The sequence below is a fragment of the Piliocolobus tephrosceles genome, chromosome 20 (genome assembly GCF_002776525.5).
Source record: "Piliocolobus tephrosceles isolate RC106 chromosome 20, ASM277652v3, whole genome shotgun sequence".
In the NCBI taxonomy this organism is placed as follows: domain Eukaryota; kingdom Metazoa; phylum Chordata; class Mammalia; order Primates; family Cercopithecidae; genus Piliocolobus; species Piliocolobus tephrosceles.
Genome location: NC_045453.1, coordinates 4,603,163 through 4,624,192, shown reverse-complemented (window position 1 = coordinate 4,624,192; position 21,030 = coordinate 4,603,163). Strand labels below are relative to the sequence as shown.

Here is a 21,030-nt window from a genome sequence, read left to right as displayed (position 1 = left end):
TCATCTGAACTTTCCCGTATGTCCCTAAAGCTTAAATCTGCCATTCTGAACTACAAAACAACATATAATTTGTGTTTACAATCCATTCCCCAAATACTGGGCATTTCAACTATTCCCACAATATCATGGATGACAGAATGTCTTGGTGCAGAAAGGAGCTGATATTTTAGTTATTTTCTTGGTGGAGAAAGGAGTTGATATTTTAGTTCTTTTCTTGCAACCCCTTCTATTATTGAAAGGTCTTCAGCACAAAGTAAGCCATTAATCCTTAAAATAGCCAGAGAAAGCAGGCACTTACCAAACCATGAATCTACATTTTGAGTATCTCCTTCATCATCCAAGGATGAAAAGTTGATGAAGTCCGAGGGGGCATCATAGGAATAACAGCTTTTAACTTGTGACATTGTCTCCCACTTAGCGCAGAAGAGCAGGTTTTTCCCAGTATTTGTACCACTTTTCTCAGCAGGTCACCTTCTGAGGAAAGAAATGATTGCACCTAAATCTAAGTATATTCCCATCATTACTGAGGAAAGAAATGTTTGCACATAAATCTAAGTAAATTCCCATCATTACTTTGGTTTTACTATCACGGTGGTAAACCACCTAGAATTTACTGAAAATAGCCTTACTTTGTCCAATCAACCTAAAAATTAGTTTTTCGGGTAACTTAAAGATACTCCTTGAGGTAAATATGTTTGGAATTAGAAAGAAGTGGGCCAGACACAGTGGCTCACGTATGTAATCCCAGCACTTTGGGAGGCAGGAGGACCACATGAGACCAGGAGTCCAAGTCCAGCCTACAAAACATAGAGAGACCCTGTCTCTAAATAAATAAAAATTATCTGTAAATATAATAGTTGACTCTGTCTCTAAAAAGATAAAAATTGTCTGTAACTAGTCGACACTATCTCTAAAAAAATAAAAATTATCTGTAAGTAATCAGCAAATATAAAGAAAAACCAAAAAGAAAAAATTAAAATTAAAAATAAAATTTAGGCTGGGCACGGTGGCTCACGCCTGTAACCCCAGCACTTCAGGAGGCCGAGGCGGGTGGATCACCTGAGGTCAGGGGTTCAAGACCAGCCTGGCCAACATGGCAAAACCTCACCTTTACTTAAAAAATACAAAATAATTAGCTGGACGTGGTGGCGGGAGCCTATAATTCCAGCTACTCGGGAGGGTAAGGCAGGAGAATTGCTTGAACCTGGGAGACGAAGGCTGCAGTGAGCTGAGATCACACCATTGCACTCTCGCCCGGGCAACAAGGGCAAAGTCCATCACAAAAAATAATAATAATAAATAAAAATAAAATAAATCTTAAAAACGATTTTTTTTTTTTGAGATGGAGTCTCGCTCTGTCACCCAGGAGATGCAGTGGCACAATCTCAGCTCACTGCAAGCTCCACCTCCCAGGTTCACACCATTCTCCTGCCTCAGCCTCCCGAGTAGCTGGGACTACAGGCGCCCGCCACCACGCCCAGCTAATTTTTTGTGTCTTTTTTAGTAGAGACGGGGTTTCACTGTGTTGGCCAGGATGGTCTCGATCTCCTGACCTCGTGATCCACCCGCCTCGACCTCCCAAAGTGCTAGGATTACAGGCATGAGCCACCGCGCCCGGCCTTAAAAATGTTTTTTAAAAGAAAGAGGCAAAGTCTGATAAGTATTTACACTGTGCTAGGTGTTTTACATTCACCATGTCATTATTTTCCCTCAATTTACCATTTTCTCATTTCTAGCCTTCTCTAGCCCAATTTATTCTCTCTCTGCCCTGAATAACCCAATTTCTAAAATACACCACTAATTTTTATGCCTACCAACCAACAGCTTATCCATCATTCAAAGTCCAGTTCAAATCTCTGTGAACTCTTTCCCAATGTCCACCTATCATACAAAATTGTTGCCTCTCCAAAGCCAATCGTGCTTTGTTTACATCTCCGCTGTAACACTTATCATGCAATTTTATGTCAACTGTGTAAATGTCTCTCCCAGTATACTCGAAGTTCCTAAAAACAAAGATAGATTTTATTTACTTGTGTATATCTCATCCATCCATCAAGGTACTTAACACAGTGCATTATACATAGTAAGAGCTCAATACAGTTTTGCCAAATATAAGTGGTCTTTTCTTAGAAATATTTTCAGGCCGGGCGCGGTGGCTCAAGCCTGTAATCCCAGCACTTTGGGAGGCCCAGACGGGCGGATCACGAGGTCAGGAGATCGAGACCATCCTGGCTAACACGGTGAAACCCCATCTCTACTAAAAAATACAAAAAACTAGCTGGGCAAGGTGGCGGGCGCCTGTAGTCCCAGCTACTCGGGAGGCTGAGGCAGGAGAATGGCGTAAACCCGGGAGGCGGAGCTTGCAGTGAGCTGAGATCCGGCCACTGCACTCCAGCCTGGGCGACAGAGCGAGACTCCGTCTCAAAAAAAAAAAAAAAAAAAAAGAAAAGAAATATTTTCAAAAAATACTATTTCTGAGTATAAAGAAGACGACTTTGAAACACACATAAGAGGCACAACATGCAGCATGGGAACAGAAGCAAGGATAAAGAAACAAGTTAAATAGGCCCCTCCCTACTCCTGCGTACGAAGTTTTGCACTCTATCCTGTGGAAACCTGTGTAGGTTTACAATCCGATCCTAGTCAAGCCCAATCTAGTCAATTAATAAAATAGCTGAAAGTAATCTGATAAATAGCCTAAAGGCCACACTCACTGGCCAATAATTTGCTGATGAAACCCAGTGAGCCATTTGTCTTTTTTTTTTTTTTTGAGACGGAGTGGCACTCTGTCGCCCAGGCTGGAGTGCAGTAGCATGATCCTGGCTCACCACAACTTTTGCCTTCTAGGTTCAAGCAATTCTCCTGCCTCAGTCTCCCGAGTAGCTGGAATTACAGGCACCCACAGCCACACCTGGCTAATTTTTTGTTTTTAGTAGAGACAGGATTTCACCACGTTGGCCAGGCTGGTCTCAAACTCCTGACCTCAAATGATCCACCCGCCTCAGCCTCCCAAGTGTGGGCCACTGCGCCTGGACAGCTATTTGTTTTTATCTAGGGAACAACATGTACTCAAAAGTATCTGTACCTTAGAAGGGAGGTAGATGCCAGTAATCACCTGAATAAATGTTTATTTAAATTAATACCTTTCTAGTGGGGTGCAGCGGCTCACACCTGTAATCCCAGCAGTTTGAGAGGCCAGGGCGGATGGATCACCTGACGTCAGGAGTTTCAGACCAGCCTGGCCAACATGGTGAAACCCATCTCTACTAAAAACACAAAAAAAATTAGCCGGGCATGGTGGCACATGCCTGTAATCCCAGCTACTTGGGAGGTTGAAACAGGAGAATCTCTTGAACCCGGGACAGCAGAGGCTGCAGTGAGCCAAGATCGTGCCACTACACTCCAGCCTGGGTGACAGGGCGACACTCTGTCTCAAAACAAAAAAAAAGTTAATTAACACCTTCTTTAAACCCTTATTATACAAATGCATGTTCATTTAAAAAAAAACAGACAAAAAGCTGTTATTTAAAAAAAAAAATAGGCTGGGGAAAAAAAAAATAGGCCAGGCACGGTGGCTCACGCCTATAATCCCAACACTTCGGGAGGCCTATGCAGGTGGATCTCCTGAGGTCAGGAGTTCAGAGACCAGACTGGCCAACAAGGTGAAACCCTGTCTCTACTAAACATACAAAAATTAGCTGGGCGTGGTAGCAGGTACCTGTAACCCCAGCCACTTGGGAGGCTGAGGCATAGGAATCCCTTGAACGCAGGCGGCAGAGGTTGTAGTAAGCACTGCACTCCAGCCTGGGTGACAAGAGCAAAACTCTGGCTCAAAAATAAATAAATAAATAATAAATAAATAAACCTATAATGCTACACTATTCCAGATGTCTTCTCCCTCTTATATATAAACTATTATTTTTTAAATGAATCATTAGCAGTTTGAATCTGCTTCAAATATTATGAATATTCTTGTATGTCAATAAATATAGACATATCAATTAATGGCTGTAGCTGTTCCATAATTACTTATCCTTGATTTTCACCCTTTTTCCAATATTTTCACTTTAGATATTGCTAAAGCATCATCCTCGTAGCTAAATTTCTGTACACATCCATAATTCTTCCCTTAAGATAAATCTTAAGAGATGGAACTGCTGGGTCAAAGCTCTTGACACATATTGTGAAAATGTCCCTCAGAAGAAAACCACCCACTTACATTACCAGGAGTGTGCCAGTTCCCCTAACCCTCCCCAACTCTGGGCACTGCAGTGCTCATTTTCTCTAAACTATACCACATAAGCTATCCACTGAGATAAATCATTAGATTAGTTACCCCCAACCTACATAGCCACTCAGTGGTTTGGCCAGCATTTCATAGCTTCTCTCAGTGGACTAGGGCAATTCAGAAAGTACTTCTGGGCGCCGGGCATGGTGGCTCATGCCTGTAATCCCAGCACTTTGGGAGGACAAGGTGGATGGATTACCTGAGGTCAGGAATCTGAGAACAGCCCGGCCAACAAGGTGAAACCCCGTCTCTACTAAAAATATAAAAATTAACCAGGGGTGGTGGCTGCACCTGTAGTTCCAGCTACTTGGTGAGAATCACTTCAACCTGGGAGGCCGCAGTGAGCCCAGATCGCACCACTGCACTACACCCTGGGGACCAGAGCGAGACTCTGTCTCAAAAAAGTAAAATAAAATAAAATAAAATAAATCAATAAAAATAATGTACTTCTGGTCCTTATAGTGTCTCAGAAATATCTGTTGTTGTTGGGTTTTTTTGTTTTGTTTTGTTTCTCTTTTTTGTTTTGAGATGGAGTCTCCTCTATTACCCAGGCTGGAGTACAGTTGCGCCATCTAGGCTCACTGCAAGCTCCGCCTCCTGGGTTCACGCCATTCTCCTGCTTCAGCCTCCCGATTGACTACAGGTGCCTGCCACCATGCCCGGCTAATTTTTTGTATTTTTAGTAGAGACAGGATTTCTCAGTGTCAGCTCGTGATCTGCCCGCCTCGGCCTTCCAAAGTGCTGGGACTACAGGCGTGAGCCACCGCGCCCGGCCTTTGTTTTTTGTTTTTGTTTTGTTTTGTTTGGAGACGGTGTCTTGCTCTGTCGCCCAGGCTAGAGTGTGGTGGCACGATCTTGGCTCACTGCAACCTCCACCTCCTGGGTTCAAGCGATTTTCTTCCCTCAGCCTCCCGAGTAGCTGGGGTTACAGGCACGTGCCACCATGCCCGGTTACAGGCCCGCCTCGGCCTCCCAAAGTGCTGGGATTACAGGTATAAGCAACTGCACCCAGCCAGAAACATTTGTTATAACAAATATTTCGTTTATACAGTGATATATCAATCTAGACCCCAGAGAATGTCATCTTCCCAAGGTCTCTCCTATGTTCACCGAAGCCAGAATTCCACAAGTATCTTTGTAACAATGCTCTAATTGAGGTACTTAGTGTAGAAACATGATATTTTAGAATTGGGAGGAAACTTTGATTGACACCTAACCTTTGCAGGCTATAAGATATTATTTTAAAGCAAAAAGGGATTCTCCAAGATCACACAACAAAAATCCTAAGGATCATGGTAAAAACAGTTACCAGAGGTGTTCATTACATGCCAGGTGCCATGATGTACTAAATATGTATTCTTTCTGATAATCAGAACAATCCTGTAAAGTAGCAATTATTCCCATCCTGGAAGCTGAAGATCAGAAAGATTAAATGACTTGCCCAGTATCACACAGTTACAAAAAACAGAGCCAGATCCAGACCTCAGGCTCCTGACTTCAACACAATGTTCTTTCTACACCCTTCTGCCCTCTTACCTTGTGAATTAAAGAAGTGTGTTCGTGAACTTAAGCTCTCTATTTGCATAGAAAAGAATATGTATTTATTTCCAAGTAAATCCATTCTCCACAGTCTTCTGTCTGGAATAGGGGTTCTTTAGTATCCCCATTCTGAATTTTCCTCTCACTTCCATTTCTACTTTCATTATTCAGCTTAACTCAATAAGCTTTTTGCCTGTGGTTCACAATAGTGTGTATTTGCTAGGGGCCATAAGCTGTAGGCTTAAAGATACCTGGGTTCCTTTCTCAGTAACATTCAAGTATGACACTCTATGTCCTCACACAAAAAGTAAATGTAAGCAGCCAGGTGCGGTGGTTCACACCTGTAACCCCAGCACTTTGGGAGGCCGAGACAGGCGGATCACGAGGTCAGGAGATTGAGACCATCCTGGCTAACACGGTGAAACCCCGTCTCTACTAAAAAATACAAAAAACTAGCCGGGCGAGGTAATACAAAAAACTAGCAGGCGCCTGTAGTCCCAGCTACTCGGGAGGCTGAGGCAGGAGAATAGTGTGAACCTGGGAGGTGGAGCTTGCAGCGAGCCAAGATCGTGCCACTGCACTCCAGCCTGGGAGGCAGTGAGAGACTCCGTCTCAAAAAAAAAAATAAGAAAATAAGTATATGTAGTCCTGGACACAAAGGAACTTAACATCTACATAGACACTAAAGACCTATCATACACAATAAATAAGACAGTTTGTTTAAATTATACAGTATGAACTCTAAGTATAGAGAATTAAAAATTAACATGGCTGAAGTCAAGGTATGATTAAATATTTTTCATTGACCATGACCAAAACAGTAGTAAGTACATTAAAATGGAAGTTACCTCCTTGATAGCCACTTTCCAAGCTTGGGGTAGCCATGGGGCAGTTCTGGCCAATGAGAACTAAGTTAAGAATCTGAGGCCGGGCACGGTGGCTCACGCCTGTAATCCCAGCACTTTGGGAGGCCGAGGCGGGCGGATCACAAGGTCAGGATATCAAGACCACGGTGAAACCCCGTCTCTACTAAAAATACAAAAAATTAGCCGGGCGCGGTGGTGGGCGCCTGTAGTCCCAGCTACTCAGGAGGCTGAGGCAGGAGAATGGCGTGAATCCGGGAGGCGGAGCTTGCAGTGAGCCGAGATCGCGCCACTGCACTCCAGCCTGGGCGACAGAGTGAGACTCCGTCTCAAAAAAAAAAAAAAAAAAATCTGCTGAGGGATTCCTAGGAAAATTTTTTCTTTCCTGAAAACAGCTATAGCCCTATTCCTGCCCTTTCCCTTCATCCTTCTTCTTGCCTTGAAGGCAAGCTGGAGCTATGGCAGTCATCTAGTATACATGAGTAGATGGCCAAGAGAATAATAAACATATGCCTTAATATCAATGAGCTAATGACTATTAAAGATCAAATATCAGCTACTATATACCTCTAGGCTTCTGGTGTTTTTTTCAATTTTCCATGTCCTCCTAAACAGATTTCTTATAATAAAAAAATAGGCCAGGCACAGTGGCTCACGCCTGTAATCCCAGCACTTTGGGAGGCCAAGGGCAGGCGGATCACCTGAGATCAGGAGTTCGAGACGAGCCTCGCCAACATAGTGAAACCCTGTCTCTAATAAAAATACAAAAATTAGCCGGGTGTGGTGGCAGGTGCCTGTAATCCCAGCTACTCAGGAGGCTGAGGCAGGAGAATCGCTTGAACCCAGGAGGCAAAGGTTGCAGTGAGCTGAGATCACGCCATTGCACTCCAGCCTGGGCGACAAGAGTAAGACTTCATCTCAGAAAATAATAATTTTTGAATAAACCATTATAGTCACATTTTCTGTCACCTGTAGTCAAAAGCAATCCCAACTAACAGAAGTCCAGAATGCCCTCTCTGGCATTTACCACATGTATGTTACAATAGGCAAGTCACTAACTCTCTGCCTACCTTCTTACCATAACCAAATAAGAAGGTACTTCAAGTGCTATGAAATACACTATCGTAAGGTAGTATCACTGCTGATACCTTTCCTCTCCTTGACCACATTTCTATTCAAAGGATTTTTCAGTGAAAGATTCCACAGTGACTGACTGTTTTAAAAACGCCTTGCTGCAAGGAGGAAATTTTCCTTTTCTTGTGAACAAATATGCTAGAAGACATGGGAAAATCTTGGATTCCCATGATCTTAATGCCTAACTCAGGTCACTGGGAACACTTCCCAAGCATGAATGTAATGAAGACGACTAAAGCTGGGGGAAGGAAGAGGCAGGAATGTAATATGCAGCAACCCCACTTAGCCACAAAACCATGATTCCACCAAAGCATGATGCTGAAAACTACCTGGAAAGTGTTCAAATTTAACCCTTCACATCCTTTTTTCTTTCTTTTTCATCTCTGTTTTTTAAAGACATAGGGTCTTGCTATGTTGCTCAGACTAGACTCGAACTCCTGGGCCCAAAGGATCCTCCCTCTTCAACCTCCTAAGTAGCTGGGCATGGTGGTGTGTGTCTGTAGTCCCATCTAGTCAGGAGGCTGAGGTGGGAGGATCATTTGAGTCCAGGAGTTCGAGGCCACAGTGACCCATGATTGTACCACTGCACTCCAGCCTGAGCAACAGAGTGAGACTCTGTCTCTTAAAAGACAACAACAGGCCGGGCGCGGTGGCTCAAGCCTGTAATCCCAGCACTTTGGGAGGCCGAGACTGGCGGATCACGAGGTCCAGAGATCGAGACCATCCTGGCTAACACGGTGAAACCCCATCTCTACTAAAAAAAATACAAAAAAACTAGCCGGGCGTGGTGGCGGGCGCCTGTAGTCCCAGCTACTCAGGAGGCTGAGGCAGGAGAATGGCATAAACCCGGGAGGCAGAGCTTGCAGTGAGCTGAGATCCGGCCACTGCACTCCAGCCTGGGCGACAGAGCAAGACTCCGTCTCAAAAAAAAAAAAAAAGACAACAACAACAACAAAATAGTTAAGCAGTATTTATTTCCCTAGATCTATGTTTGCAGCCCAAAAGAAACTGAGCTTTCTGGAATTTTTATTAAATATTCGTGACAAGCAATAATTGTCTAATCTCTTGATTTGAGGAAATAATCCTTCCCATTTACGTGGCCTATAAATTGACTATTAACTTAGCCAAAGTTACATATTCTCTTTCTAATATTTCTATATAGAATTATCAGCCTGGCCAACATGGTGAAACCCCATCTTTCTACTAAAAATACAAAAATTAGCTGAGTGTGGTGGCACATGCCTGTAATCCCAGCTACTTGGGAAGCTAAGGCAGGAGAATCACTTGAATGCAGGAGGCAGAGGTTGCAGTGAGCCAAGATCATGCCACTGCACTCCAGCCTGGGCGGTAGAGTGAGACTCCATCTCAAAAATAAATAAATAAATAAATAAATAAATAGCCGGGGCACAGTGGCTCACACCTGTAATCCCAGCACTTTGGAAGGCCAAGGCGAGCGGATCACAAGGTCAAGAAATCGAGACCATCCTGGCCAACGTGGTGAAACCCCATCTCTACTAAAAATACAAATATTAACTGGGCGTCATGGTGTGCGCCTGTAGTCCCAGCTACTTGGGAGGCTGAGGCAGGAGAATTGCTTGAACTCAAGAGGTGGAGGTTCCAGTGAGGGAAGATCGTGCCATTGCACTCCAGCCTGGCGACGAAGTGAGACTCCGTCTCAAAAAAAATTAATTAAAAAAATTAAAAATAAACAAATAATATTTCTATATAGAACTAAAAATGATTCCTGGGGCATTGACTTAATAAAAGGGTATATAAATTTGAAAAAGTTAAAAATAAAAACAGCTATTAACTTTTTTCTTTTTTTTTTTTTGAGACAGAGTTTCATTCTTGTTGCCCAGGCTGGAGTGCAGTGGCACAATCTCGGCTCACTTCAACCTCTGCCTCCTGGGTTCATGCGATTCTCCTGCCTCAGCCTCCTGAGTAGCTGGGATCACAGGCACCCGCCACCACGCCCAACTAACTTTTTGTATTTTTAGTAGAGATGGGGTTTCACCAACTTGGCCAGGCTGGTCTTGAACTCCTGACCTCAAGTGATCCACCCACCTCAGCCTCCCAAAGTGCTGGGATTACAGGCGTAAGCCACCACGCCTGGCCAACAGCTATTACTTAATGAGCACTTACAACATGCCAGACACTGATGACAGTATCTGAAATGTATTAACTCACTAAATCCTCACAATAATCCTATAAAGTAGGTACTATTATTATTTTCATTCTATAATGAGGGACTTGAGGCACAGAGAGATTTACTACTTATTCGTAGTCATGCAGCTAAGAAGCAGTAAAGCCAGGATTCCAAACGGAATAGACCCTGAAGGTGGTGTTCTTATCCACTGCCTGTCATATTTGTTTAAAAATGGACATTTAAATAGATAAATAACAAATGTCATGGAGCAAGAGACAATAACTTCCAAATACTGTCTACTGTAGGCCAGGCACCTTACCAGACACTTCACATAAATCATCTCATTTAAACTGCATTAACAATATAGACGATAGATCGATGTCTTTATAAATAGATGCTACCATCACCATTTTATGAACAAGGAAACAAGCTCAGAGAAGTTACGCTATTCCAAGATCATCAAACTAATACATAGCAGTGTCGAGTTTTAAAAGACCAGGTCTGTAGGATTCCAAAATCTGGGGTCTCTCTAATGCACAAGTTTTCCTATAAACATTGCTTCAAAAAGGAGGAATGTAAATAAATCATATGATCCTGTTCAACAAAGACAAACTCTGCTCTTTTCGAAACCTAAGCTTCCCTGAAACGCTCATAAAGAAAACTTGAGCAAATTACAAATCTTGTTCTAAATTTATTTGGAAAGCTCTGATCTGAATCTTCCCATAAAATTTTTTTTAAATCCCTTTATTCCTTTTTTTTAAGTGTACTTTTGCAAATAAAGTTTTTCCTCTATATAAGATGGAGATTAGATAAAACTTCAGTGATATTCTAGAGTAAAGAGACTATGAAGAGGGTTCAAGCAGCAGAAGAAAGGTGTCCTCTGAGGTCTAAGACTACATTTGATTAGTGGTGGACAAAAGGCGAGGGGTGCAAATCTAAGTATACTTAATGTTTAAGTGAAATTTTAAAAACAAAATATTATTTTCCTAACATGATCTATTTTTTTAAAAAGCTTCTTTTAAGCTATATTTTGGTCTAGAATGGCCAACTCAGGAGACCATCCCCTCTCCCTGGAAAAACAGAATAAATAAATACATATCCATTGAGAAGTCTGACTCTCTTCAATGAAGGCTGGTAGCACAAGTATATCAAGAAAACCAAAAGTTATCTACTGGGTCATTTCGGTTTCACGACACTACCTCCCCCAGAAATAATAAACATTAGGATGTGAAACCTATCAAAATTAAAGTCCACAGGGCCTAGTGGGAAATGGAACAGGCCAGAGCCAAAGGCAGCTGTTTAAACGAGAGAGCCCCAGGCATGGTGGGAACTGGATGCCTTCCTGCGCCCCTTAATCAAGATTGAATTTCTGTCAACAGGTCTCACAAAAAAAAAAAAAAAAAGCACATGCGTCAACCACATTCCACCAAACAAATCAAGCTGCCAAGCAAGAGAATTAGCTTCACATTTCAAAATTATCTGAATCTATCACAGTTTCAGATTCTTGCAAAACTAGAAAGACTCTGTTGTATGACCAATATTAATGACCAATTAATGATCAATATTCCTACAAAGACCCAAGGAAAAAGCCTATTCTGTATGCTATGAACCAATTAGGTTCCTCTAAAAACTGCCTATTCAATGTCATCCATCATGTCTTATAGCCCATTTTTGTTTCCAAAACGTGAAGACTAAAAGGATGGATGGATGGAAAGATAGATAGATAGATAGATAGATAGATAGATAGATAGATAGATAGATAGATAGACAGATAGATAGATAGATAGATAGACAGACAGAGATATAGCTGTAAAATCTCTTGGCCAGGCACAGTGGCTTAGGCCTGTAACCCCAGTACTTTGGGAGGCCGGGGTGGGTGGATCACGAGGTCAGGAATTCGAGATCAGTCAGGCCAACAAGGTAAAACCCGTCTCTACTTTAGTAGAGTAAATTAGCCCGGCGTGGTGGAGACGTGCCTTTAATCCCAGCTACTCGGGAGGCTGAGGTTGCAGTGAGCTGAGATTGCGCCACTGCACTCCAGCTGGGGACACAGTGAGACTCCCTCTCAAACAACAACAAAAAAAATCTCTTCCCTCCAAGAACACACAGTTGAATGGGGGAATGCAAACGATTACAATATAGGGCTATCCTTGCTGCAAGAGGGCATAAACAGAGAGCGCTCTGAAAGTGCAGAGAAGGACAACAGGGTAGAAGAGGATCAGAAAAGGTTTCCTGATGTAAGTAATACTAAAAAGACACAGACAGACCTGCAGAATTCTACAAGCTAAGAATGAACGTTGACTTTTTCTAGGGTAAGAGATAAATGGAAGGGGAAGACAAATACAAATTAGGAAGACTGCAGACAAAGCAATGTAACCTGTTCCCACATTCATCTGAAATTAACCTCCCATTGCCTCCCATCTTTCTTCACTCTCAAACCAAAAATAACTAGTCTTGACAAGCTCTATAAATCAAAAGGTGCAGGTTCAGATCGGGTGGGGGAAAGCTGCAAGAGGGTGCATTCTAAGCAGGGTAAAATAGTGGACTACCAGCTCCTAAGCAAAACAAAGACTTTGGTGTGACAGATGCTCTCAAACACCTTGCTATCCAGCCAGTGAGATATGACTTGCCTATTTCTATTAAAGAGAAAGTCATGAGTTAAACTGGTAATGTAATAGAATAAACAGAATAAGACAAGACTTCATTAGAAGTATAGTTAGTTAAGATGGTCCCATCCCAGGCAGTGCCATTTCTCCAGGGACATCCTCTCCTACTTTCACAAGGGATAAGAGATCCTATTACATTACCACAAGTAAAATAGAGTGGAGTTATTTTCATCTTACCCAGGGAGAAAACACATACATTTTTTTTCTTGTATATAAGGGATTAGCAGCAGTCAGTAAATGGCAATATAATCCAGCATGCAATTTTTAACTGTTAATCAAAGTCACAAACTAAGTCTGAAGGAAGTTTAATGGACTTTGTGTTTCCACATTTATGTTTGCTAACTTCTATGTTGAAATTGGATCTGTTTACAGAAACAGATCTATGAAGCTTCCAAAATTGGGTCAATTTAAAATCCAAAGACAATCCCTCACTGTCCAACACTCAGAAGTCAGCACAGGACACATGGACACTTGTTCTAATTCATCACTGTCCAGAAACTTCAAGCAAATATATTTCCTATCATTTCTCTCCCAAACTTGTATGTTTCATACTGCCCTTTTATAAGGGTTACAAACTCAGTTTTGCTTTAATTTATCCATAGAACTCAACAAACCACCTATGACTAATAGGACCTAGATAGAAATCAGTGATGCTATTTATTACTAGGACAAATAATGACACAGAACTTTGTAAAATACTAAAAGGAAATCTTAGCAGAATCACAAAGTGATCTGATATTCCAAGAGTATGAAGCTGAAAAGTGTGTAATGGTTGACAGTGGGGCTGCAGATTACAATCCTAGTCAAATGGCAGTCATTTCATTTTATAGAGATTTATACCCTTCAAAAGGTATCTGGTTTGGAGAATACACACAAACACCCAAACCCAAGAACGTAATAAAAGTATTTATTAGATGGCTTATGCCTGTAATCCCAGCACTTTGGGAGGCTGAGGCAGGTGGATCACCTGAGGTCAGGAGTTCAAGATCAGCCTGGCCAACATGGCAAAACCCCATCTCTACTAAAAATACAAAAATTAGCCAGGTGTGGTGACACACCAGTAATCCTAGCTACTTGGGAGGCTGAGGCAGGAGAATCACTTGAACCAGGGAGGCAGAGGTTGCAGTAAGCTGAGATCGTGCCACTGTATTCCAGCCTGGTCGACAGAGTGAGACTGTCTCCAAAAAAAAAATAGTGTTTACCTATGGATGGTGAGAGTGAAGAAGAAAGTTACAAGGTTGGAGGAAGATTTTAAACCATGAAGCTTTTTGTATTCTTTTGATTTTTGCACCATGCAAATATATTACCTATTTTAAATTATACATTTATGCCTATGTGAATATATACTGTTTTAGGTAAATCAGCATAATCTTCCTATAAGGCAATTTGGTGTTACATGTCAAAAGTTTTAAAAATGTTTTTTGTGGCCGGGCACGGTGGCTCAAGCCTGTAATCCCAGCACTTTGGGAGGCCGAGACGGGCGGATCACGAGGTCCGGAGATCGAGACCATCCTGGCTAACTCGGTGAAACCCCATCTCTACTAAAAAAAATACAAAAAACTAGCCGGGCGAGGTGGTGGGCGCCTGTAGTCCCAGCTACTCGGGAGGCTGAGGCAGGAAAATGGCATAAACCCGGGAGGCGGAGCTTGCAGTGAGCTGAGATCCGGCCACTGCACTCCAGCCTGGGCAACAGAGCGAGACTCCGTCTCAAAAAAAAAAAAAAAAAATGTTTTTTGTTTCTGTTTTTGTTTGTTTGTTTGTTTTTTGAGATGGAGTCTCGTCGCTCTGTTGCCTAGGCTGCAGTAGTGCAATGGCACGATCTTGGCTCACTGCAACCTCCACCTTCCAAGTTCAAGTGATTCTTCCGCCTCAGCCTCCCAAGTAAGTGGGATTACAGGTACTCACCATCAAGCCTGGCTAATTTGTGTATTTGAATTCCTGACCTCAGGTGATCTGCCCGCCTCAGGCTCTGAAACTGAAAGTGCTGCGATTACAGGCGTGAGCCACCACGCCCGGGCAAAAATACGCATTCTTTTAGACCAACAATTTCACTGGGTAAAATAATATAAAGAACCAAATAATGGAATACCATATAGCCATTAAAATTATGTTGCAGAGCCGGGCGCGGTGGCTCCCGCCTGTAATCCCAGCACTTTGGGAGGCTAAAGTGGGCAGATCACGAGGTGAGGAGATAGAGACCATTCTGGCTAAAATGGTGAAACCCCGTCTCTACCAAAAATACAAAAAATTAGCTGGGTGTGGTGGCGGGCACCTGTAATCTCAGCTACTCGGGAGGCTGAGGCAGGAGAATTGCTTGAACCCGGGAGGCAGAGGTTGTAGTGAGCCGGGATCGTGCCACTGCACTCCAGCCTGGGTGACAATGCGAGACTCCATCTCAAAAAAAAAAAAAAAAAAAATTATGTTGCAGAAAAATTTGGCCAGGTATAGTGGCATGCACCTGTAGTTTCAGCAACTCGAGAGGCTGAGGCAGGAAGATCACCTGAGCCCAGGAGATGGAGGCTGTAGTGAGCTGTGATCACGCCACTGAAGTGCACACTCTAGCCTGGGTGACAGAGCAAGACCCTGTCTCAAAAAAACAAAAAAGAAAAGAGAAGAAAATTTATTAATGACATGGGAAAATATTCATAGCCTGATTATTAAGTCAAAAAAATTAGGGGCCGGGCGCAGCGGCTCAAGCCTGTAATCCCAGCACTTTGGAAGGCCAAGGCAGGCGGATCACGAGGTCAGGAGTTTGAGACCAGCCTGGCCAATATGGTGAAACCCTGACTCTATTAAAAACACAAAAATAGCCGGGCAAGGTGGCGGGTGCCTGTAATCGCAGTTACTCCGGAGGCTGAAGCAGGAGAACTGCTTGAACCCGGGAGGCAGAGGTTGCATTGAGCCAGACATTGAGCCACTGCACTCCAACCTGGGAGACAGAGTAAGACTCCGACTCAAAAAAAACAGTTGAAAAAATTAACAAAAGATTTTAGTGTATGATTTTTTTTAAAAATTAAAGACAGTGGGCTCTCTGTATCAATGGGTTCCATGTCTGTGGATTCAATCAACTGCAGATCAAAAATATTTGGGGGAAAAAAAAAACTGCAAGGCCGGGCACGGTAGCTCATGCCTATAATTCCAGCACTTTGGGAGGCAGAGGTGGGCAGATAACCTGAAGTCGGGGGTTGGAGACCAGCCTAACCAACCTGGAGAAACCTTATCTCTATTAAAAATACAAAATTCGCCGGGTGTGGTGGCACATGCCTGTAATCCCAGCTACTTGGGAGGCTGAGACTGGAGAATCGCTTGAACCCGGGAGGTGGAGGTTGTGGTGAGCTGAGATCACGCCATTGCACTCCAGCCTGGGCAACAAGAGCGAAACTCCGTCTCAGAAAAAAAATAAATAAAACTGCATCTGTACTGCATATGTAGACTTTTTTTTGAGACAGGGTCTCATTCTGCCACCCAGGCTGGAGGGTAGTGGCACCCTCACTCAGCTCACTGTAACCTCAAACTTCTTGGCTTAAGTGACCCTCCACCTCAGCCCCTCGAGTAGCTGGGACTACAAGTAGGTGCCACCATGCCTAGCAAAATTTTTTTATGGTTTTTTTTTTTTTGTAGCGACAGGATGCCACTATGTTGCCCAGACTGGTCTCAAACTCCTGGCCTCAAGCAATCCTCCTATTTAAGCCTCCCAAAGTGGTGGGATTACAGGCCTGAGCCACTATGCCCAGCCTAGACATTTTTTCTTGTCATTATTCCCTAAACAATACAGTATAATACAGTATAACAACTATTTACATAGTATTAACATTGTATTAGGTATTATAAGTAATGTAGAGATAATTTAAAGTATATGGGAGTATGTACATAAGCTATATGCAAATACTACACATTATTTTGCATCAGGGCGTAAGCATCTGAGAATTTTGTTTTGTTTGTTTTGAGACAAGAGTCTTGTTCAGTTGCCCGGGCTGGGGTGCAATGATGAGATCTTGGCTCACTGCAGCCTCTGCCTACCAGGTTCAAGGGATTCTCCTGCCTCAGTCTCCCAAGTAGGTGAGATTACAGGCATGCACCACCACACCCAGCTAATTTTTGTATTTTTAGTAGAGATGGGGTTTTGCCATGTTGGCCAGGCTGATCTTGAACTCCTGACCTCAGGTGATCCGCCTGCCTCAGCCTCCCAAAGTGTTGGGATTACAGGCATGAGCCACCGTACCCAGCCGCATATGAGAATTTTGATATCCTGCGAAGGTCCTAGAACCAATTCCTGATGGATATCAAGGGATGACTATACAGACACAGAAAAAAATTATAAAGAAATCTATCAAAATGCTAACCACGGTTTATCTGAGAGGTGGGATAGTGGGTGATTTTATTTTCTTTTTCGTAATAAATAAATTTCCTTCCAAAATATGTGTTACTTTATAAAATTAAAGTCATTTAAACACTTACGAAGTTGATATATTAATGTTCCTTCTTCCTATGGTCACTACCTTACCTGTGGTTTAATCAGTCTATCAGGCCTAGAGGCCTGACTGAAAGTTGTAATCTTCTCTTTCACCCCTTTTCTTGAATCTTGAAGTCTGGCAAATATGTATCAAGAACCTGGAAGAAGTAGAAAAGTGATGAAACAGTTTCCAAGTTCTCTGTAATAAAAAAAAAAAAAGGGTTAACAGGCCGGGAGCAGTGGCTCACGCCTATAATCCCAGCACTTTGGGAGCCCAAGGCAGGTGGATCACTTGAGGTCAGGAGTTCAAGACCAGCCTGGCCAACATGGTGAAACCCCATATCTACTAAAAATACAAAAATTAGGCTGGGCGCAGTGGCTCATGCCTGTAATCCTAGCACTTTGGGAGGCCAAGGCAGGCAGATCACAAGGTCAGGAGATCAAGACCATCCTGGCTAACACGGTGAAACTCCATTGCTACTAAACATACAAAAAAATTAGCTGGGTGTGGTGGCACGTGCCTGTAGTCCCAGCTACTCGGGAGGCTGAGGCAGGAGAATTGCTTGAACCTGGGAGGCAGTGGTTGCAGTGAGCCAAGACCACACCATCGCACTCCAGCCTACGCAACAGAGCGAGACACCATCTCAAAAAAAAAAAAAAAAAAATACAAAAATTAGCCAGGTGTGGTGGCAGGTCCCTATAATCCCAACTACTCGAGAGGCTGAGGTAGGAGAATAGCTTGAACAGGGGAGGCAGAAGTTGCAGTGAGCTGAAATCTCAAAAAAAAAAACAAACAAAATAAAAACTCTATATATAGTCAATGTTGCTTCCTAACTTTACCCATAGCAAAGAAAATTAAGTATGTCAAAGGGCATTTAAATCTCCCTCCTCTTTCTCCCAGGAATTCAAAGAGAATTAGGGAAGAGACCCAGAAAAAGTTGAAGGAAAATTAACCAAGAGATGTAGACAAACTCTGAACATCTCCTGGTACCTAAACAAGAAATGAAGGGCTCTCTCACATAATCCTGGACAAACTTAACTGCAATAAATTAATTTTATCAGGGTTGAAATATACAGATTTAAGCATAAGGTTGGCCAAATAAACCCTATTCAGATAATTTGAAAGTCTAAACAAAATTACCAACCTAGTTGAGTACAATCCAGTTTTTCATACCCGCAATTTTGTAGTCAATTCAGATAGTGCCTTCCTGCCTACTCAATTCAACAGGTATTTAGTGGGTGATTCCTATGTACCAGGATTGTTTCAATCCCTGTCTAACCAAACTCTTGCTTATCAAGAATTAGGCAAGAGTGGCTTTGTGAAGCACAGAAACACAAACTGGCTCTTGATCTCCCTCACCTCTAAATTGTCTGGACACTTAGAATACAAAACAGTAGAGTACTCAGATGGTGTCCTGTCTTGTTCTGATTCTCATTTGCCAATTTGAAACCATGTTTTTGTTCCCAAACATACCAAAAAACCTTTGAGTACATCACACATCTGTATACCCATATCTCATGCCAATCTGAGCACGCAGTACCCTCAAAGGACAACTAAATGGCTGAGTTAGCTGAGAGCCACATAATTTTGATCCAAGAATGCCAACTTAATACTGAACTGACTCATCCAAACCAACCAGGGGGACGGACTTAAGTCTGACGTGGGGGTGGTGTAATACACTAAGGCCACAACACAAGAACATCCTTACTACAGCAGCAAACAGTCCTATTTTTGACAACATTTGATGAGTGAGAGAAATTCAAAGAGAGGCCATAGGATGTCAAGAAAAGGTAAGGGTGAACCAGGAAGTAAACCAAGAGCTGGTCTTAAAGCAAAACCTAGGAGTCAAAAATCCTTTTCTATCCTAAGTAGGCCTGATTTGGGGAAGTGCATGTTACTGAACTACCAGAAAATTATATGTGGAAAACAAGACGTTATATGTCAAGAAAATAGGGGGTAAACCAATTCTACAATATTATAACCTGGTTTGGTCTTCCTTCCCCCTTCCAATCTATAAATGTTGAGAAAGGAAATGAGAAAGGGAATAATATCTGGTGATTCCATACAAAAAGAGAGAGCTGAACAAATATGGATAACATATCATGAATTTTAAATCCCAAATAGGCCGGGCGCGGTGGCTCACGCCTGTAATCCCAGCTCTCAGGGAGGCAGAGGCAGGAGGATAGCTTGAGCCCAGGAGTTCGAGACCTGCCAGGGTAAGACAGCGAGACTCCGTTCTCCACAAAAAGGAAAAAAAAAATAAATCCCAAATAGAAGACAACACCAAATGGACTTAAACTCTCCCTCAATTATGTTCTCACACCATCTAATCATCTTTCTGTTTTAGACAACAGTTTTGAAATGTCCTTATTTGTGACTACCTGTTTTCCTCCATCAAACGCCACACTTCCTGAGGGCAGGGCTACTGTATCACCCATTTCTTGAAATTTATCTAGATTCTGGCCCTCAGTTTCCTCCTCCTTCCTCCGTTTCCGTCAGGAGGGACCAAGAATAGCACCAACTACATTGGCTTGGCGAGGAAATTAAATGAGAACGGGCACGCAGGGTACTTAGTTCAGTCAATGTTTATAACCTGTTAGCATGGTAATAATTATCGTTACCTTTCTTAGCCGATAGCCTCCCGCAACCCCTTTTTCCCCCCGTTTCCCAGACGGACTTCACAGCAAAATCCTGTCGCCAAGAGAAGGGTGGCCCGAAGCCCCTGCTCGCACCCTGCCCCGCCTAGGCGGCGACCGAGCACGGCGACCGAGCACCGCAACCGCCTCAGAAGCCAGGCCTACCCGCGCGAACGGCGTTGGGAGCTGGAAGGTAAACTTCAGCCGTTCCAAACTCCGGGAGGAGGGAGACCCGCGCCCCAGCTGCTCCCGCTTTTCTTCCCACGGCTCACCTAGCCTCTCCTCAGTTCTGACAACGAAGCGCCAGCCAACCCGCCGCGGGACTCATTCAGTATCGTTGAAATTTTGAACCCAGGCAGCCTAGTCGAATGCACCAATCAGAGCTCCGGGAAAGCAATTTCAGGCTCCCGATTGGCCCTACAGAGCGCAGCAATACCGGAAGTCAGAAGCCGGTACCAGCGAACAACGAGGCCGGGAGTTGCTGGGAAGTGTAGTCTCCTGCGCCTGCGTGAGTCCACTGGAACAGCCCTTAGGAGTAAATTACTACGAAGACCAGAGTGCTCTGCTCCAAACTCTTTGGGAAAGGTGGTACCAACTGAAGAGGTGGAAAGTCGACTTAGATCACAGAATGGCGCGCATCCTGGACATCCCCAAGCTTTCAGGGAAGAAAATTTTATTTTTAAAAATTATTCTCGTTATGGTTGTGCATTATCCCTTAAAGGTTCAGAGGAGTTCACTCGTCTTAACATGGAGTCTCCTTCATGCAACATAGACTCGCCCGTAGCGTCCTTCCCAACCGTGCATGTGTCTTTCAAACCTTTTGCCCAGGCCCTGCCCTAATCTTGTTCGTTGGGTGCTTTATCCGGTTTTATTCCCAACTGCATCCCGGCTTTATGATCCCCATGTGGTAAAAAGAAAACAAAGACTCGGAGAAGTTGAACAAACATGTCCCAAATCACATAATAGATGGAGAAGACGGGATTCGAATGAAGAAGGTCTATTCTTTTTATACATCACCGATAATTAGAGGCCAGGCTTCGTGGCGCTCACCTGTAATCCCAGCTACTCAGGAGGCTAAAGCAGAAGGATCCCTTGAGACCAAGAGTTCCAGAACAGCGTAGATATCATAACGAGACCACCCCCACCATCTTAATTTTTTTTTAAATCAATTAGAAAATAGAAGCAACAAGCACAACAAAACAACCCCCTTCATAATACCAGCAAAAGCTAAAGATTGAAAACTTTAGCCCTAGGCTGGGCGCGGTGGCTCACGCATGTAATCCCAGCACTTTGGGAGGCCGAGA

The 21,030-nt window shown here is 43.2% G+C and overlaps 1 protein-coding gene across 5 annotated transcripts in view; it reads right to left on the bottom strand.

Moving 5' to 3' along the window:
• Window positions 1–20,273, bottom strand: part of TPX2 (TPX2 microtubule nucleation factor) — a 64,562-nt gene extending 44,289 nt beyond the window's left edge. For 2 of the 5 annotated variants that reach the window (XM_023220386.2, XM_023220390.2), the window contains exons 1-3: window positions 19,999–20,130; window positions 17,141–17,247; window positions 299–474 (exon numbers count right to left, since the gene is read on the bottom strand). In XM_023220386.2, the coding sequence (XP_023076154.1) occupies window positions 299–404 (106 nt within the window). In that variant the 5' untranslated portion in view covers window positions 405–474; window positions 17,141–17,247; window positions 19,999–20,130. Of the gene's footprint in view, window positions 1–298; window positions 475–17,140; window positions 17,289–19,891 lie in introns of all 5 variants that reach the window. The other 3 variants (XM_023220388.2, XM_023220387.2, XM_023220389.2) reach the window with 3 other exon arrangements.
• Between the last annotated feature and the right edge of the window lie 757 nt (window positions 20,274–21,030).